Source organism: Rhinoraja longicauda, chromosome 20 (assembly GCF_053455715.1).
Source record: "Rhinoraja longicauda isolate Sanriku21f chromosome 20, sRhiLon1.1, whole genome shotgun sequence".
In the NCBI taxonomy this organism is placed as follows: domain Eukaryota; kingdom Metazoa; phylum Chordata; class Chondrichthyes; order Rajiformes; family Arhynchobatidae; genus Rhinoraja; species Rhinoraja longicauda.
In genome coordinates, this window is record NC_135972.1 from 33834184 (window position 1) to 33853080 (window position 18897).

At 43.7% G+C, this 18897-nt stretch overlaps 1 protein-coding gene across 1 annotated transcript in view; it reads right to left on the bottom strand.

The window, feature by feature from the left end:
* Positions 1–18613, bottom strand: part of wif1 (wnt inhibitory factor 1) — a 36662-nt gene extending 18049 nt beyond the window's left edge. The window contains exons 1-4 of the mRNA XM_078416670.1: positions 18475–18613; positions 9444–9779; positions 8476–8615; positions 748–856 (exon numbers count right to left, since the gene is read on the bottom strand). Of these exons, the coding sequence (XP_078272796.1) occupies positions 748–856; positions 8476–8615; positions 9444–9779; positions 18475–18613 (724 nt within the window). The remainder of the gene's footprint in view (positions 1–747; positions 857–8475; positions 8616–9443; positions 9780–18474) is intronic.
* Between the last annotated feature and the right edge of the window lie 284 nt (positions 18614–18897).

The following is an 18897-nucleotide window of genomic DNA, read 5'->3' on the forward strand; positions in this document are numbered from 1 at the left end:
AACTAGGGGATCGAGCAGTGTCTTTAACATCCCCCACTTAAACCTTTGCAAGAACAAGTATCTCATGGCATCTGATCTTTTAAATTTAGCAGTGATCAGTTACAGACCAAACCTGGATAACAAACATGTCACATGTTACTATTTTTACAGAGGTTCACAAGTCAATTTTGTCCATTAAGTCAGAAAGTCCAGACACAAAAACACTACCTGGCACCTTATCACAACAGTCTTTATAATGAGTGGTATCAAAAGCCTACTAATAAGAAAGGACAATTACTAAAAGTGAAAAATGTGAAGAGAGAGGAAACGAGATCTACCAATCGTAGAAAGACAGTCATAGAGGCATAGAATGATACAGTGTGGAAACATGCCCTTTGGCCCAACTTGCCCACACCAGTTAACATGTCCCAGCTACACTAATCCCAACTGCCCACGTTTGGTCAATATCCCTCCAAACCTGTCCTATCCATGTATATACATCAGGCTTGTCAATTTAATGCTATTATGCGAGTCTGTATACAAGAGTGTCTGTAGGAGCGGCGTTCATAACTCAGGCACGATCTGTACATGTTTCACTGTTAATCATGTTCACTACTGATCACACTTGTACACCTAAAGCACAATCAGAGCTGCCTCCCAGAAAGATTCTTCACTGTGCAAGTAGGCAGGTGGCAGTTCAAAAGTTCAGACATTTAAAAGCAATCCGTTCAATATGGAAAGGAAGTGAGGGACACAAGGTTTACTGACCTGTGGCCTTGTGTGAGATGGTTGCCCGCATTGGAATGTTCACAGTTGGGTCTCCCATCACATCTCTATCCAGTGACCGAAGAGATTGAAATTCATAAAAATACACAGCCTGTAAGGGACGGTTATAGAAATTGCATTAATCTTCCAACATTTAATTTTACGAGAACTTCCACAAAAGAATTTCTTCAAAACAATTTGCTGGAGAGCTTGCCTGCAATTTTCAAATCTGCAAAAGGATCAGAGTTGAGTGTTTTAAAATATATAATGATGCTTGTGAAATTTCAGGTTGGGAATGCCTCCTGTTTCTTCAGCGAGGGTTTTGTGATAATGTATATGGTTGGATCGCAGAGAACCGATCGAGAGACTGTGGTGCTTGACAGCATACTGGCTGAGCTTGAAATACCAACTGGGGGTGCTGCTTATGTTTATCTCAGCATTATTAATATTACTGCTAAAAAATGAAAAATCGCGCAACTCTTGCCAGACTTTTACGTGCATACACTAAAACCATCATGTATAGGAAGGAACTGCTGATGCTGGTTTAAAGCAAAGATAAGCACAACATGCTGGAGTAACTCAGCGGGACAGGCAGCATCTCTGGAGGAAATAAATAAGTGACGTTTCTTTCTGGAGTAAATGAGGTGACGTCACTGGAGAAAAGGAGCAACAGCACCTCTTACAAAGCAGCACTACATATACCGCTGGGTTGCAAGCTGCCCAAACAAAATGCAAGGTGCCATTACTCCTTTTCTCCAGTAACGTCACTAACCATTTTCTCCAGAACGAAGCATCACCCATTTCTTTTCTCTAAAGATGCTGCCTGACCCGCTGAGTTACTCCAGCATTTTTGTGCCTTACTATAACCACCAAACAGTTTGCCAGGATTCACTGTCTATGCTCACATATAACTGTGGTATTTGGTACTGTATCTAAAGCAAGCACTGCAAAGCACTAGACAGGTACCATCAACACCGTCTCCACAGAATCCTTCAAATCCACCGATAGGATAAGTAGAACACCAGCGTTCTCTTCAAAGCCAACCACGGCACTGGCCACACTCCCAATACAGTGCTTCATTCCAAGTTCCATTATGGAAAGAGATGACAAGTGGGTAACAAAAATACACCAGGGCTAGTCTTCAAACCTCCTTGGAAAAGAATGTAACATACTCAGAAACTCATGGACACCTAGGGCTGGTCAGAATGATGGAACAACATCCAGGAAGGCAATGAGAACCTCAGTTCTTTGTTGGAAACACACAGAGGCCCTGGAGACATGGTGGAAGCAGCACAACATCCATCCACCATCCCTCACCCACCCCTGCCTCCACCAGAGGTCGTGTCTGCAGACCAAACAGGTTTAAGTTTGAGAATCATCCATCCCAAAACAATGAATTCTTAAACTTTTAACAAAAAAAATGATACTGTGAAATGAGTGAAAATAAATCTAATTAAAAGTTGGTTTATACAATATTATAAAATTAACAAGACCAGTTATTGTTCAGGGTTTATTACCTTCCACAAAGTTTATATTAATGCAAAACGCAACTTCAACAATTAATTTCAATATGCATTTTAAAACTTATAAAACTAGATTGTCCTTTTTAAGAAAAATAAAAAGATGTTAGCATATACCTGCCATCATCAGTTTTGTGAGGAACGTGATTTTCAATTAAAGTCTATTGATTGTAATTATAGATCATCTCTGTAAAGCGTCTTTGAGTATATGAAAAGCGCTATATAAATAAAATGTATTATTATTATTATTATATTTAAGGCAAAAAAAACCCTGAATTGTTCTGTGCTGCCGCACACTGGCCACCTGAGGGAATGCACTTTGATTTGCATGGAAAAATTAAACAAGATTTGGAAAAAGAGTTTAATCACCTTTCACTTCCCCAAAATGGGAATGTCTAATTCTGGGTGGGCACAGGTCTTGGAAGCACTTCTTTCTTTAAAAACAATTCCATTCTTACCCTCAACTCTTCCACTGAGGGAGGGTAGTTTTAAGACATGTGTGCAGTTTTGGTTTCGTAATTTGAGGAAGGTTATTTTTGCTATTGGTTCACGTGATTAATTCCCGGGATGGCGGGACTGTCATATGATGAAAGAACGGAGCCACTGGGCTTGTATTCACTGGAATTTAGAAGGATGAGAGGGAACCTTACAGGAACATATAAAATTATTAAGGGATTGGGCACGCAGGATGCAGGAAACATGTTCCCGATGTTGGGGGAGTCCAGAACCAGGGGCCACAGTTTAAGAATAAGGGGTAGGCCATTTAGAACTGAGATGAGGAAAAACTTTTTCACACAGAGTTGTAAATTTGTGGAATGATCTGCATCAGAAGGCAGTGGGGGCCGATACACTGGATGCATTCAAAAGAGAGTTAGATAGAGCTCTTAGGGCTAGCGGAATCAAGGGGTAAGTGGAGAAGGCAGGAATGGGGCACTGATTGTGGATGATCAGCCATGATCACATTGAATGGCGGTGCTGGCTCGAAGGGCCAAATGGCCTACTCCTGCACCTATTGTCTATGTATCTATGTATCAATGGAGCTCTGGTCACTAGCTCCATCATTGCTGTATTACAGCAGAAAATGGTTCAACGCACAGAGAAAACACCACAATGGATGTGGCGTCAGCAAAGCAAAGATAGACTCATTAAAATGAAGAAGGCAGAATAGGTGAAGAACCAAAGGAACACTGGAGAGGTTGGGGGAGCATGTGCAGAGAATCGATCCAAGGTTGGTGATAGAAATGTCTCTATCCTTTTAGCACGATGACACTGCCTTTTCCCTATATCTACACTGGATTGCTGTCCTGCACTCCAGTGTCAGATTGAAGTCAAGTATAGACTAAACATCTGTGAACCAACTGTGTTTTTCAGACAAACTGGCAGCCTCTGATGTTCATTTCCTCTGATCCCAGCCAACAACTTACTGGATCTATCAATTTCACAGTTTGGTGTGGTAGGATCTAAACTCAGGATCTTTGGGCATTTAACAAACCAAGATGGTAATCCCAAGATCAGAATGGCAGGTCGAGAGACAGAGGGATGGATAGGGAGGGTGGAGAGGGATCAGTGGGTCAGAGTTATAGAGGGTGTAGAGGCAGATATTGTGGGTCAGAAGGAACAGAGTAAGAGATTGCAGTGAAAGGCAAGCAAATTAACATTAAAAAATTAACATCACAACTTAAAAGGTTGAAGGAAAAATAGAGATAAATAACCTACAATTTTAATGTACGAGGTTCTGAAGAAGAATCTCGACATGAAACGTCAGCCATTCTTTCCCTCCAGAGATGCTGCCTGTCCCATTGAGTTACTCCAACTTTTTGTGTCCAAGGGATTATGAAAGCTAGCTCTCCAGGAATTACATGAATTTAGATCAATCTCCCACACCGGGAAGACACATGACAGCAGAATTAAAGAAAATGTGTGTGAGCTCCCCCCCCCCACCCCCCCCCCCCCACCCCCTCCCTCCCTCCCTCCCCCCAACCCTACATACACCTGTTTGGATTAATCTCCATTAGTAATTATAAAAACATTAGAAATGGAGAAAAAGACCTTTATGAAAGTGAGTCATCACAAATAAGACACTGAAAGCATCGTTGCTTCAGCAAGTGGTGTTGGAAGTGGAAGGGTCACAGGGTGAGAGTTTGGTGACTGGACAATGGGGTCATGTGATGCGATTGTCCAAAATAGATCCAGGATTGGAAACAATGACCAAAAAAGGGCAATTCACACTACGTGTATTTGAAGAATCGCACCATCTTCACAAACAGGGGAAAGGCACAAATGGCTCTAAGCAAAGTTGCAGTGGACTTGGGTGTGAAAACTTAGCATAAAATTAATATGTATCAGATATTTTGCTGTGATTTTCTTTTTAACATTTGTTGGTCTTTGATATCATAACAAATATAGATGCATGTATAAGTAAGCCATGTGGCCCTTAGTCTCTGCTTCCTCAATCTCGACCATGGTCGATCCTGTTTCTCATCTACCTCAATGCCCAGCCCTTACTTTCCTTGATTCCCTTCTCTCCAAACATCTTTTGACCTCTTTGTGATCTTCGGTTCCCTCCCACACTCCAAAGACATACAGGTTTGTAGGTTAATTGGCTTGGTATAAATATAAATTACCCCTTGCGTGTGTAGGATAGTGATAATGTGCGGGGATCGCTGGTCGGTGTGGACCCAGTGAGCCGAAGAGCCTGTTTCCGTGCTGCATCTTTGCACTAAACTAAACCTCAGGCATAATACACCATACACATAATGGAGCAGATGGACAAGAACAGCAATGAATGATTGATAGTTACAGCATCATCACTGCAGGCTTATCAAATAACAAATACCATTACTTTAAGCTCGTAAGTGGATTTATACAATTGTGGGGGTGAAATTGAGAGATCTATGAAACGTATCAAAACTTTCACACAAATATATGCTATCTGCTACAGACGGGCAGCACAGTGACACTGCCTCACAGATCCAGCAACCCTAGTTCAACACGGACCTCTGATGTTTTCTGTGGAGTTAGCACGTTCTCTTTGCAACACCCCCCCCCCCCCCCCACCCCCTCCCTTTCCAGAGATGTGCGTGTTTATACAATAATTGCAAATTACAACTATTATTTGCTCTCAGCATAGGTGGGAGAATCAGGGATAGTTGCACCAGGTGGAAGTATGAGAGAGAGGTTTCAGAGATATACATGAGGAATTTGTATTGATGGCCATTCTGAGATCTGGCACTGACTCAATGGTTCAAATGAAAAGCAAAAGAACTATAATCTTCTCCATGTAGAAAACTTCAAGGAATAATCGCCATGCATTAGTCATTTAGATGGCAAAGTAGACCATTTGAACTCTTATTAATGAGAATATCTTCTGGAAAGTAACTTCATACACTTCTTTAAAAAATCATGCACTTTGTAAAGATGAAATAGGCCATTTTTCATATCTGAAAGTCTCTGATCTTCTGCTCCAAAAGATAGCTTTGAAGTTCAGGATGAAATTCTGTTAATAAGCCAAGTAGCTTTTTTTTTTCCTGATCTTATCATATGGAACAATGATCCATCACTATATTCTTGGCTGGAAGAGAAACGATACTTTCGCCACAAGTCTTCAGACATTTAAAGTTTACATTTGCAGCAGAATTGAACACATTTTACCTGCATTTTATTACAATAATAAAAGACACCAATGTCAATATGTAACCTGGGAGTGGATGAATGTGATGCTCACAGATGATGGGATAACCCACCTAGAAACCAGGACCACCGTCCTTCTCTAATGTACTAACCTAATCAAAAAGGTAAAGGTTACTTCTTTTTGCTGTCGAAATTAATAACTCTGAATACTTGCACCATAAGCCATTTATTGAACAAAGCCAGGAACTCTTAAAATCCAGGCAGAAACAGAAAAGTAGTCATGGGATGCAACTACTTAGGTTACAACACTGGACACCTGAAAGGAATGTGAAACAACATTTCTCTTGATAGGTGGTTGTGAGTTTAAAACAAAATCTAAAAGCAGTACTTTCTGTAACTTCTGCTACAGTAGACATCATATGGAATACAGTAATTATTTCAAGACTGGCTGTTCAATGCTATTCATTTCACACCCAGTAGTTGCAAAATTGAACTTTAAACAGTTCACCAATTATTGTCTGATGTTGAATGACTTTTCAGTTTTGGGGGGTCATTTGACTGTTTTATTAATTTCCTAACCCATTTTCTTCATATTACAACTATGTTGATATTTTGCAAACATCCTTAATCCATTGGGAAGGCAGGTGGGCAGACAAAACTATAGAGTTTTTTTAAAAGATGGTAATGAATACTTGCGAGTAATGACAAAAAGCAACACCACCAAGGAATTTACAACCACATGAATCCTAAAAATAGATCCTGTCCTTTAAACGTGCATATGGGTGTAATTACAGTGATCTGACTGTCGCCAATCCCCTTATTTCCAACGCGGCTATTTTGACTAATGCCAAAGATCACCACTTTCCCTGATTTTGTGGCATGATACTCTCTACACTGAAGAAATAATGATTTCTTTGCAATTACTGAGATTTTACCAAGTGTTAAGTAGGCGATAAGTAATTGTATATTATTTCGAGTTTAAGTCCAATGCTAAAACCCATGATGCCATTCTTTGTCACCCTTACACTGAAGACAGTCATAAATGCTTGACTGCCACATAAACAGTAGCGTACTTAATTGGAATTTTGTATTCTTTGCTATTTTATTTTCCTTTTAGAGTGCTTGTTTTCCCTGTTTTGATACCCTACAATGTTTGCCACATAAACACCAGGTTTGGGTCTGAATGATGTACAATCGCAGTTAAACCAGATGTAGACCACAAGATAACTATCAAACCTTTCTTCTGTAGGCAATAAACGCAAGCTTGGCAGAAGTCTGAGAAGTTTATCACTTATTTTCTGTTAATAGATGGAGCAGATGGTTGCCACGTGCAGATTGTGCAAAATAAAGTGGCATCTCGTGGTCGCAATGCTTTAATCTTGGTTGGCATGCACAACACTGGGATGCAAAATACCACATTGCAACATGATAAAAAATATTAAGACTTCAAAGCAGCTCATTTTCAACAAGAGCCACTTTCTGTAAAACAAAGCTTACAAGCTACAGGCAAAATTCACATCCACCTTCAAGCTCCACTGGATGTATGCCACAAACAAGAGATTTCTTGTGTATGTTGAAACCATAGCTGAAAGGGCTAGGTGGTATTGCATGAAAAATGCTCCCAATGTTGGGGGAGTCCAGAACCAGGGGCCACAGTCTTAGAATAAAGGGAACTTCATTTAAAACTGAGGTGAGAAGGAACTTTTTCACCCAGAGAGTTGTGAATTTGTGGAATTCTCTGCCACAGAGGGCAGTGGAGGCCAGATCACTGGATGAATTTAAGAGAGTGTTAGATAGAGCTCTAGGGGCTAGTGGAATCAAGGGATATGGGGAGAAGTTGGGCACGGGTTACTGATTGTGGATGATCAGCCATGATCACAATGAATGGCGGTACTGGCTCGAAGGGCTGAATGGCCTCCTCCTGCACCTATTTTCTATGTTTCTATTGGGATGGGGAAGTGAAAATGATAAAGTTAAATGTCAGGCTAAATCACCTCCAAGAATAAAACACAAGGCAATATGAATAAGTTTTTTTTAAAATCATACACTGATTTTATATCAGTAACAACATTAAGCGATCTTGCCATTTTTAATTGCACAAAGATAAATAATTTCACAGGTGATGCTCATACTTTGAAATAAACTCTTTATTTGAAGTATCAAATTGTTAGCAATTTTATTTTTGAAGGATTGTAATTATCTATAACAATATGACGAAATCTGTAAATATCTGCACCACCAAAAATGTAAGAGAAAAAAAATTAGAGTCAACGCTCAGAATAAACCTCCCAAACAGGTGATGTAAAACTGAAGGGAAAACTTTACTGGGGTTTCAAGACTCTTGTCGTTGTACAACTCAACATTAATAATGCATTCGGTCCGTTTTTTTTTATTTTTAAAGAATGCTTTGACATTTGGTGTATAACAAAATCTAATTATTTTCATAGCAACTGACAGCTTAAATTAAAACATAAATTTCCTGCCATTGAAAATGCAAAGTTTGCAGGCAAAAGCTTCCAGACCGAATGAAGCATTTAATTGAACATCTGCTATGAAACCCCACGTTGGCTCTGATCCTTACCTGTCCTGTCGCCTGCCAGGTGAAATTGATGGCCTGGATATTGACTGGGATCGCTGGCATTCTCTGCTGTGCTTTCCTGAAATCGTGAGTGAACGGAGCCATTTTACCGTCGGAAACGATAAGAATATCCTCTTCAAAACCTGAAAGGTGGTCAGTTCAAGACGGTAAAGGCCCAGTGGCTTCAGTTTGAGGAGTTACCCCCCAACCCCCAGAAAGTCATGTGAAACACCACATAGTGAAACGTGTGCGCCAGTTCAATTTATCTCACAAATGTCAACGTGGTCGTTGTTTTTGATAATTAAACAGCAAATTCTCGAACTTTTTACTGGCACAGATAAAGTGTTTGATCTTGTGTTATTAGGCCATCATCTCCCCCTTCACCGCCCATTAAACCATCAGGGTACATAAATCCCTCCTTAGAAAATGTCATCAACGTTGTTTAGTCCCATGCATTGATTTTAACCTTTAGTCAGTCTGTGGCTGTAGATTCGAATCATCTCAAGTGGATTTGATTAAGAAATAGGGGATTAGATGTTGCTAACAGCGTGCTGCACACGGATAGTGGAAGAGAAAATGTTTACCCAGAGTAGAGTCAGTGGAAGGTCGCACTGGGAGAGGGTTGGACGCGACAACCACTCTCCATTCATTCAGTACTAACATGTTCCCTGTGCATTTTAGTGGAGTTAAGTGGTTTCATTCTGAGACTCTGGCTAACCTGCTTCGCCGGGACAGTCCGCACCAACAACAGCCACATTGCTCGTGTATGTTTGTTGTGTTTTTAGGGGGAGGGGGGGTTAAAATGAAAATGCTTCCAGTAACTGATACATTCTTCCAATAGCCGCTAAAACGCTGCCACTTCCACAGAGGAGGGGGGGGGGGTCTGCACTTGGTCAATGTGGTGCTCACTCACTCACCTATGGGGGGGGGGGGGGGGTTGCACTTGGTCAATGTGGTGCTCACTCACTCACCTATGAGGACCCGGGCTTGTTCAGCATCTATCCACATGTTGAGGCTGCCTTCAGCAGGGCTCGCTTCACTCAGCAAGAGGAGAAGTTTCACCGAGAGGCACAGGTTCACAGCCCAGGAGCTCCCCATCCCCATCCCCATCCCCATCCCCATCCCTATGCTCACGCCTTCCCCCTGCCAGGCAACCCCTGCTACTCCTGCCCTCCGCGGTGCCGAGCTGGCGATGCGATGCGATGCGCGTTGTGTTGCTCCTTGTCCCGCTTGCTCCAGTTCTGTTACTCCGCGGCCACCCCGACTCAACGTGACTGGGCGAGGACGAGCGCCCAGCGCGCCCCCGCCTGGCGACCGGGGCAGGGCAGCCCAGCCCCAGTCCAGGGGGTGGGGGGAGAGAGGAGGGGAGAGGTGAGAGGTTGGGGGGGGAGAGAGGGGTGGGGGGGGGAGAGAGGGGGGGGGGAGAGAGGGGTGGGGGGGGGGAGAGAGGGGGGGGGGAGAGAGGGGTGGGGGGGAGAGAGGGGTGGGGGGGGAGAGAGGGGTGGGGGGGGAAGAGTGGGGGTGGGGGACAGAGGGGGGTGGGGGAGAGGGGGGTGGGGAGAGAGGGAGGGGGGAGAGAGGGGAGAGGGGGTGAGGAGAGGGGGTGAGAAGAGAGGGAGGGGAGAGAGGGAGGGGAGGGGAGGGGGAGAGAGGGAGGGGAGGGGGAGAGAGGGAGGGGAGGGGGAGAGAGGGGGGAGAGAGGGAGGGGAGGGGGAGAGAGGGAGGGGGAGAGAGGGAGGGGAGGGGGAGGGAGAGAGGGGGAGGGGAAGAGAGAGAGAGGGGGAGGGGGGAGAGAGGGGCGTTGGATGAGTGTGTCTGGTCAAAATCTCTTGCAACAAGCTGTCGTTTTTTTAAAAGTACATTTTCAATGCGGAAAAGCCACGACAAGGTTTAAAGCTGCTGGAAATACTCAGCAGGTCAGGCAGCATGAGTGGAGGGCGGAGCATGTTACATTCAGGTACCTCAGCGGCCTTTCCAGGTGAAGCAGGTTCAGTTGCACCTCTTCAAGTCTCGTCTCTGCTCCGTATATGGCCTTCTTTACATCAGCAAGACTAAGCCATCATTTTGCTATAGACCTGATGGATCTCCTGGCTGCCAACCATTTAACTCCTAATAATTCCTAACTCCTCTAATTCTTGATTAGTACGGGTGTCAGGGGTTATGGGGAGAAGGCAGGAGAATGGGGTGAGGAGGGGGAAGATAGATCAGCCATGATTGAATGGTGTAGACTTGATGGGCTGAATGGGGATTGAGGGAGTGCAGTGTAGGTTCATGGGGTTAATTCCCGGGATGGCGGGACTGTCATATGATGAAAGAATGGATCGACTGAGCTTGTATGCACTGGAATTTAGAAGGATGAGAGGGGATCTTACAGAAACACGTAAAATTATTAAGGGATTGGACACGCTAGATGCAGGAAACATGTTCCTGATGTTGGGGGAGTCCAGAACCAGGGGCCAAAGTTTAAGAATAAGGGGTAGGCCATTTTGAACAGAGATGAGGAAAAACCTTTTCACCCAGAGAGTCGTGAATTTGTGGAATTCTCTGCTTCAGAAGGCAGTGGAGGCCGATTCACTGGATGCATTCAAAAGAGAGTTAGATAGAGCTCTTAGGGCTAATGGAGTCAGGGGGGTATGGGGAGAGGGCAGGAACGGGGTGCTGATTTTGGATGATCAGCCATGATCACATTGAATGGCAGTGCTGGCTCAAAGGGCTGAATAGCCTCCTCCTGCACCTATTTTCTCTGTATCTATGTATCTAATTCTGCTCCTATCACTTGTGACCTTAAGATCTCCCCTATCCATCCCCATAGTTGCCTTTCTCTCTTTAGCCTCCTCCACAATATCGTATATTCCACGATATTGGAACTCGTATTCCACTTGAGTAGCTTCCAACCCAACTGTATGAACATTGACTTCTCCAATTTCTAATCATATCCCCAGTCTATTTGTTATACCCCCCACAATGTGCACCCATTTCTTTCACTATCTCACACCCCTCACACTCACCCTGCCACTTTCCCCTCCTTTGTACACTCATCTCCCACCACCTCCTCCCAAGTTCCCCATTTTCCTTTTGTCCCTTCCACCCATTCCACTGTTCACATACCCATATCACATTTCACTCCTCTTCTCTCCCGACACATTTGTCTCCTTTGTCACTTACTCCACCCTTCTGCCAGTCCAACCCCTCTCATCTTTAAGGACACAAAGTTCTAACTCAGTGGGTCAGGCAGCATCTCTGCACACTGTGGATAGTGATATTCCTCCAGTTTGCATGTGACCTTACTCTGGCAATGGAAGAGACCTAGAACAGAAAGGTCGGTATGGGAATAGGAAGAGGAGCTTAAATGGTTAGCAACCAGGGGATCCAGCAGGCCTTTGGCAGACCGGGCATACGTGTTCAGCAAAATGGTCGTCTCACTTTTATCCACCTATCATTTGCCAGAATTGGCCCTGCCCGCCCTCTCTTTCCCAGCTTTTTCTCCCCTACTACAATCAATCTAAGGAAGGGTCCCAACCAGAAGCATTCCTTCCTCAGATGCTGCTTGATCCCTGAGTTCCTCCAGCATGTTGTGTTTTGTTCAAGATTCCAGCATCTGTAGTGCTTTAGACAATAGACAATAGGTGCAGGAGTAGGCCATTCAGCCCTTCGAGCCAGCACCGCCATTCAATGCTATCATGGCTGATCACTCTCAATCAGTACCCCGTTCCTGCCTTCTCCCCATACCCCCTCACTCCGCTATCCTTAAGAGCTCTATCCAGCTCTCTCTTGAAAGCATCCAACGAACTGGCCTCCACTGCCTTCTGAGGCAGAGAATTCCACACCTTCACCACTCTCTGACTGAAAAAGTTCTTCCTCATCTCCGTTCTAAATGGCCTACCCCTTATTCTTAAACTGTGGCCCCTTGTTCTGGACTCCCCCAACATTGGGAACATGTTTCCTGCCTCTAATGTGTCCAATCCCCTAATTATCTTATATGTTTCAATAAGATCCCCCCTCATCCTTCTTTGTGTCTAGATTTAACATGTTGAATGATTACGTGACATCAGAACCTCAAACATCAAGTCTGAGGTTCTTCATCCACGGATGCTGCATGACCTGACCATTTCCAAAATTTTCAGCTTTTATTTCTGGCATCCTCAGCATTTTGAGTTTGTGTTAACCGAATCCCTATTTAATTAATGTAACAATTTAACAAAAGCAAATTAAGAGAAAAGGTGTTAAACTCTAAAGCACAAAATCCAAGTAGGTTCATCAATTAATGCAATTTTTCTCAGAATAGCCTGGACCATGCATGCTTTTTTCCATTTGAATGACACAACTGACAAGTTCTGGAAGGAAATTCCTTCCTTTAAGGGTTCAATCAGGTGAGTTAATGCAGGTTTCTTCAAAAGAAGGAACTGTCCAGTTTTTTTCTAAAGAAACATGTACACCGATGAGCCAAAACATTATGACCTGATGAGCCAAAACATTATGACCACCTGCCTAATATGCTGTTGGTCCTCCATGAGCAGCCCCATACGCAGCAGGGTGCAATGCACTGTGTATTGTGACACTTTCCTCCCGTGACCACCATTAAAATTTTCTGTGACTTGTGCCACAGTAGACCTTCTGTCGGTTCGGACCAGACGGGATAGCCTTCGTTGCCTTCACGCATCGATGAGCCTTGGGCGCCCAACACCCTGTCGCCGGTTTGTGGTTTGTCCCTCCTCGGACCACTGTCGGTAGGTACTCACCACTGCTGACTGGGAGCACCCCACAAGCCTTGCCGTTTCAGAGATGCTCTGTCCCAGTCGTCTGGCCATAACAATTTGGCCCTTGTCAAAGTCGCTCAGGTCTTTACTCCTGCCCATTTCTCCTGCATCCAACACATCAACTTCAAGAACTGACAGTTCACTTGCTGCCTGATATATCCCACCCCTTGACAGGTGCCCTTGTAACAAGATAATCAATGTTATTCACTTCACCTGTCAGTGGTCGTAATGTTTTGGCTCATCGGTGTATTTCTCACTGTCCTCCTCCCTCTGTCTAACTATGCACATTTATAATACAATGAAGGTTTACGTTTACTATTGGCACTTGTACAGAGTTATTGTGAAAAGATAGCCACAAAGTGCTGGAGTAACTCAGTGGGTCAGGCAGAATCTCTGGAGAAAATGTATAGGTGACGTTTCAGGTCAGAACCCTTCTTCAGACTTTGAAGAAGGATTCTGAAGAAGACTCAAAGAATTGAGTCTGAAGAAGGGTTCTAACCTGAAATGTCCGCCATGCTTTTTCTCCAGAGATGTTGCCCGACCCCCTGAGTTACTCCAGCACTTTATGTCTATCTTCGGTATAAACCAACATCTGTAGTTCCTTCCTATGCAGGACACAGTAAAAGCTTTGTTTTGCATGCTATCTGATCAGATAGTATTATACATAAATACAATTAAGTTAAAATCAAGTACAATAGGTAGACCAAAGTGGAAGATACAGAGTGCAGAATATAGTTTTCAGCACTGTAGCACATTAGTTCCATAGATAAAGTCCAATGTTCACAATGGGGGAGAGGTGAACTGGACAGTACGTTAGCTCATGGAAGGGCTAAAGAAGCTACGAACAAAGTTCTGAAAGAAGTCAAGTCAAGTTTATTTGTCACATACACATACAAGATGTGCAGTGAAATGAAAGTGGCAATGCCTGCAGATTGTGCAAAAAAAACATTACAATTACAGCATATAAATTAAAATTAATACAGAAAAGAAAATTTAGTCCCTGGAGTTATAATAGTTAACAGTCCTGATGGCCTGTGGGAAGAAACTCCGTCTCATCCTCTCCGTTTTCACAGCGTGACAGCGGAGGCGTTTGCCTGACCGTAGCAGCTGGAACAGTCCATTGCTGGGGTGGCAGGAGTCCCCCATAATCTTGTTTGCTCTTGATCTGCACCTCCTGACGTATAGGTCCTGCAGGGGGGCGAGTGTAGTTCCCATGGTGCGTTCTGCCGAACGCACTACTCTCTGCAGGGCCATCCTGTCCTGAGCAGAGCTGTTCCCAAACCAGACTGTAATGTTGCCGGACAGGATGCTCTCTACAGCCCCAGAGTAGAAGCAATGAAGGATCCTCAGAGACACTCTGAATTTCCTCAGCTGTCTGAGGTGGTAAAGGTGCTGCCTTGCCTTACCCATCAGTGCGGCAATGTGTGTTGTCCATGTCAGATCCTCTTCGATGTGGACTCCCAGAAGCATTTAATGTGCATCAGAATAAGCAAAGGCTTTGTTGTTGATGTTCCCAAATACCCTCACTTTAAAATAGGTCCTCCATTTCAGTATTTTTTTTAAAAAGGGAATCTGATTGAAAGTATTTAGTGCAAATTAGCTGCAACATTTGAAACACAATCTTGTAAAGGTTATAACCCATAAATTTAACTCGATATATAAATCTCATCTTTTTGTCCTTTTTGTGTGCTTGAGTACATGGAATCTTGTGTCATAACTGAGGCAGTAACATCGATTCTAAGCAGTTTCACCGTGCACTGGACCTACGAGTTGCACTTCCCATGAGGATGCAACCTAAACCTGAAATTAATCAAAGAGATGGCGCTTCTTAGCTCTACTTCAGCCGAGGGCAACAACGTTGGTTGATACCATGTGCAGCCTCGTTTCCACAGTACAATCCATTGGTAGAGTTGCCAAGGGTATAATCCTCACCTTTTGAGGAAAATATGCTGGTCATATTTTTGGTTCATCTTCCATCACCTTTCCTCACTGAACCTTCCCCTAATCACAATTGCTTCCTTCCTCACTCCACACATACACTGATCAGCCAAAACATTGTGACCACCTGCCTAATATGCTGTTGGTCCTCCGTGTGCCGCCAAAACAGCGCCGACCCACCGAGGCATGGACTCTACAAGACCCCTGAAGGTGTCCTGTGGTATCTGGCACCAAAACATTAGCAGCAGATCCTTCAAGTCCTGTAAGTTGCGAGGTGGAGCTGCCGTGGATCGGACTTGTCGATCCAGCACATTCCACAGATGCTCAATTGGATTGAGATCTGGAGATTTTGGAGGCCAGGGCAACACCGTGAACACTTCATCATGTTCCTCAAACCATTCCCGAACAGTGTGTGCAGTGTGGCAGGGCGCATTATCCTGCTGAAAGAGGCCACTGCCATCAGGGAATACCATTGCCATGAAGGGGTGTACCTGGTCTGCAACGATGTTTAGGTAGGTGACACGTGTCATATTGACGTCCACATGAATGGCCGGACCCAGGGTTTCCCAGCAGAACATTGCACAGAGTACCACACTCCCTCCACCGGCTTGTCGTCTTCCCACAGTTGGTTCGGACCAGACGGGATAGCCTTCGTTGCCCTCGTGTATCGATGAGCCTTGGGTGCCTAACACCCTATCACCATTTTGTGGTTTGTCCCTCCTCGGACCACTGTCGGTAGGTACTCACCACTGCTGACCAGGAGCACCACACAAGCCTTGACGTTTCAGAGATGCTCTGACCCAGTCGTCTGGCCATAACAATTTGGCCCTTGTCAAAGTCAGTCAGGTCTTTACTCCTGCCCATTTCTCCTGCATCCAACACATCAACTTCAAGAACTGACTGTTCACGCTGTCTAATATATCCCACCCCTTGACAGGTGCCATTGTAACAAGATAACCAATGTTATTCACTTCACCTGTCAGTGGTCCTAATGTTTTGGCTCATCGGTGTATACACACACTATTCCCCCAAAATCCAGCCCATTCCCCCTCCCAAGTGCTTTTCTCAATTGTAAGTCACCCATGATGTTTAATAAATCCAAGTTAAATGTTATTGTTTGGATTACTTTTTGAAAGCTCTTTAATTCATGGCACAATGTTCATCCAAAATACAAATAATATATTTTGGAGGCAGGATATTCCAACAGTATGAAAATAATTATTTATTACAAGTAAACAAGAAAATAGATGCAGCATTAAGACCCCTGCCCCTGACCATTCAATATGATCATACTCACAGTGATCATTCAAAATGATCATACAGAAGAGGTCTTACTCCTCTTCTGGTTCCCCATAACCCTTAATCTTTCAAAAAAATGATCTAACTCTGCCTTAAATATTTCTAATGGTCTAGCAGTAAGTATATATGTTTATGTACAAATATTGATGTTCAAATGCATCTCATAGTCTTTCAGTTAAAAGTTGTGGTCAGTTTGCATAACTCCAAGGAATGTTTGGCCCTCTTCACTTTCCTTAAATTTGAAAACTGAATATTGTGCAGGATGCATTGATTTCCTTAACTTTACCACTAACTTCCACCCTGCCCTCAAATGGACTTGGATTATCTCTAACAGCTCTCTGCCCTTTCTTGATCTTTCTGTCACCATCACATGGGACAAACTATGGACTGACATACTCCACAATCCTACCAACTCCCACAGTTATCTGGACTACACTTCCTACCAGTGTATCTCTTGCCCAGATGCTATCCCCTATTCTCAATTTCACAGTTTCCGCCACATCTGCTCCCTAGATGAGGCCTTTCATTCTTGGACGTCCTTGGTCTTCAGCAAACATGGATTCCCCCCCTGGTGTCACACCTGGATCCCTCACTCGTATCTCTTGTTTCCCATAGTTCTGCTCACGTTCCCTCTCCCCTCTGACGGAACAAGGATAGAGTTCCCTTGGTCCTCACCTTTCACCCCCCAGCCTTCGCATCCAACACATCATCCTCCGACATTTCCATCACTTGCAACGTGATCCCACTACCAGTCACATCTTCACTTCCCCACCCCTTTCTACCTTCCTCAGAGACTACTCCCTCCACCACTCCTTGGTTCACTCATGCCTTCCTACCCAACCGTCCCTTCTCCAGGTACATTTCCCTGCAACCACAACCCAATGTAACACTTGTCCCTATACCTCCTCCCTCACATCCATCCAGGGACCCCAAGAGTCCTTCCATGTGGGACAGTGTTTCACATGCATCTCCTCTAATCTCATCTACTGCATTCAGTGTTCCTGATGTGGTCTCCTGTACATCAGTGAGACCAAGTGTAGACTCAGTGACCAAATTGCCGAACACTTGTGCTCGGTCTGCCAAGGCCAATGGGAACTCCAGGTTCAATAACCAACTGGAGATTGTGAATACTCAGCACATAGAAGGAACAGATATTATCTGCAAGTATGGATCACCACTCTCTAATAGCTTCATTTCAGTTTCCAGAAATCTACTTGCTATTTCAAACTCCTATCAGTGAACGATAAAATGAGAAATTATGGGTAAATATCTCTTGATAGTCTGATCAAGTGAATGGTTTAGTAATGTACAATAGGCCAAGTTTAAGTAATGATATACCTATGAACAATATAATTGCACAATAAGTTAATAATAGTATATTGTCATGTCTTTCTATTAGGGTTTTCCATTATAAATTATTATGTCTAGGTTTTTATTTAAATGACGCTTAGAAATCTTTCATATTGTAATTTTAACCTCTTATTAGCCTTGGCTTCAGCTCCTCAATCTGTAAAGAAGGAAATCACTTACATTTTGCAGGTTAACTAGAAATAATAGTGAATAAATTGAAGTATTATTGAAAATGCCAGTTTATTTGATTTAAAATTGGAACTGAGTTGGATCTACATGGCTGAGTAATGACTGATTATCCTATATCCCCACTGAATAATATATATGGCCTGAATAATATATATGGCCTTGTTTCTACCCATGAAATGATACAGTCGATCAATTATCCCAAATTAAGTATGATGAACAGTGGATCATATGTCAATATTGGCTTTAATGTTATTAATGGTGGCATCAAGCCTTTTTATTTATTTTATATTATTTTTAAAGACATGGTTAGACTTGATATCTCTTAAAATATGCCATGACCAACTTCTGCTGATTTTAAAATGTGCCTTTCTTTATCTTCTTTCTGAGAAACATTGAACTGTGGCCCCATCTGCTCTTTCAGATGCATGTAACAGTTGTCACAGTGTTACTAACAGAGTACTCGACTTACCAGGGATGGGTGGCAATGGGGATTGTGGAGGCAAGGAAGCATGATGCCTCAGTGCAATCTTGTCTTCAGTTAGCATGCATCGCTTCCAGCAGTTGTCATAGAAGCGAAGCTGCCACTTGGAACCCCCAATCTTGCACATCCATGGCTAAGGATAATCATAGCCACCTGTAGGGACATACGGATTGGCCAGGGGGTCTCGAAACCTCGGATTGGCTGGCGGGTCACGAGGTGCGGCAGCGCGGGGAATTCGTCTGTCTGGCGCCAAACTCTAGAGATTAGTTGTAGTTAGTGTGTGTCCTGAACTAAAGTGTGTTGCGGTTTGTCACGGGTTTTGAACTGCAGAATAAACTCCGTTGGCAACATCACCCAGTTTTGGACTCACTACATTGGTGACCCCGACGTGAGCTGAAGATCACAACAGAA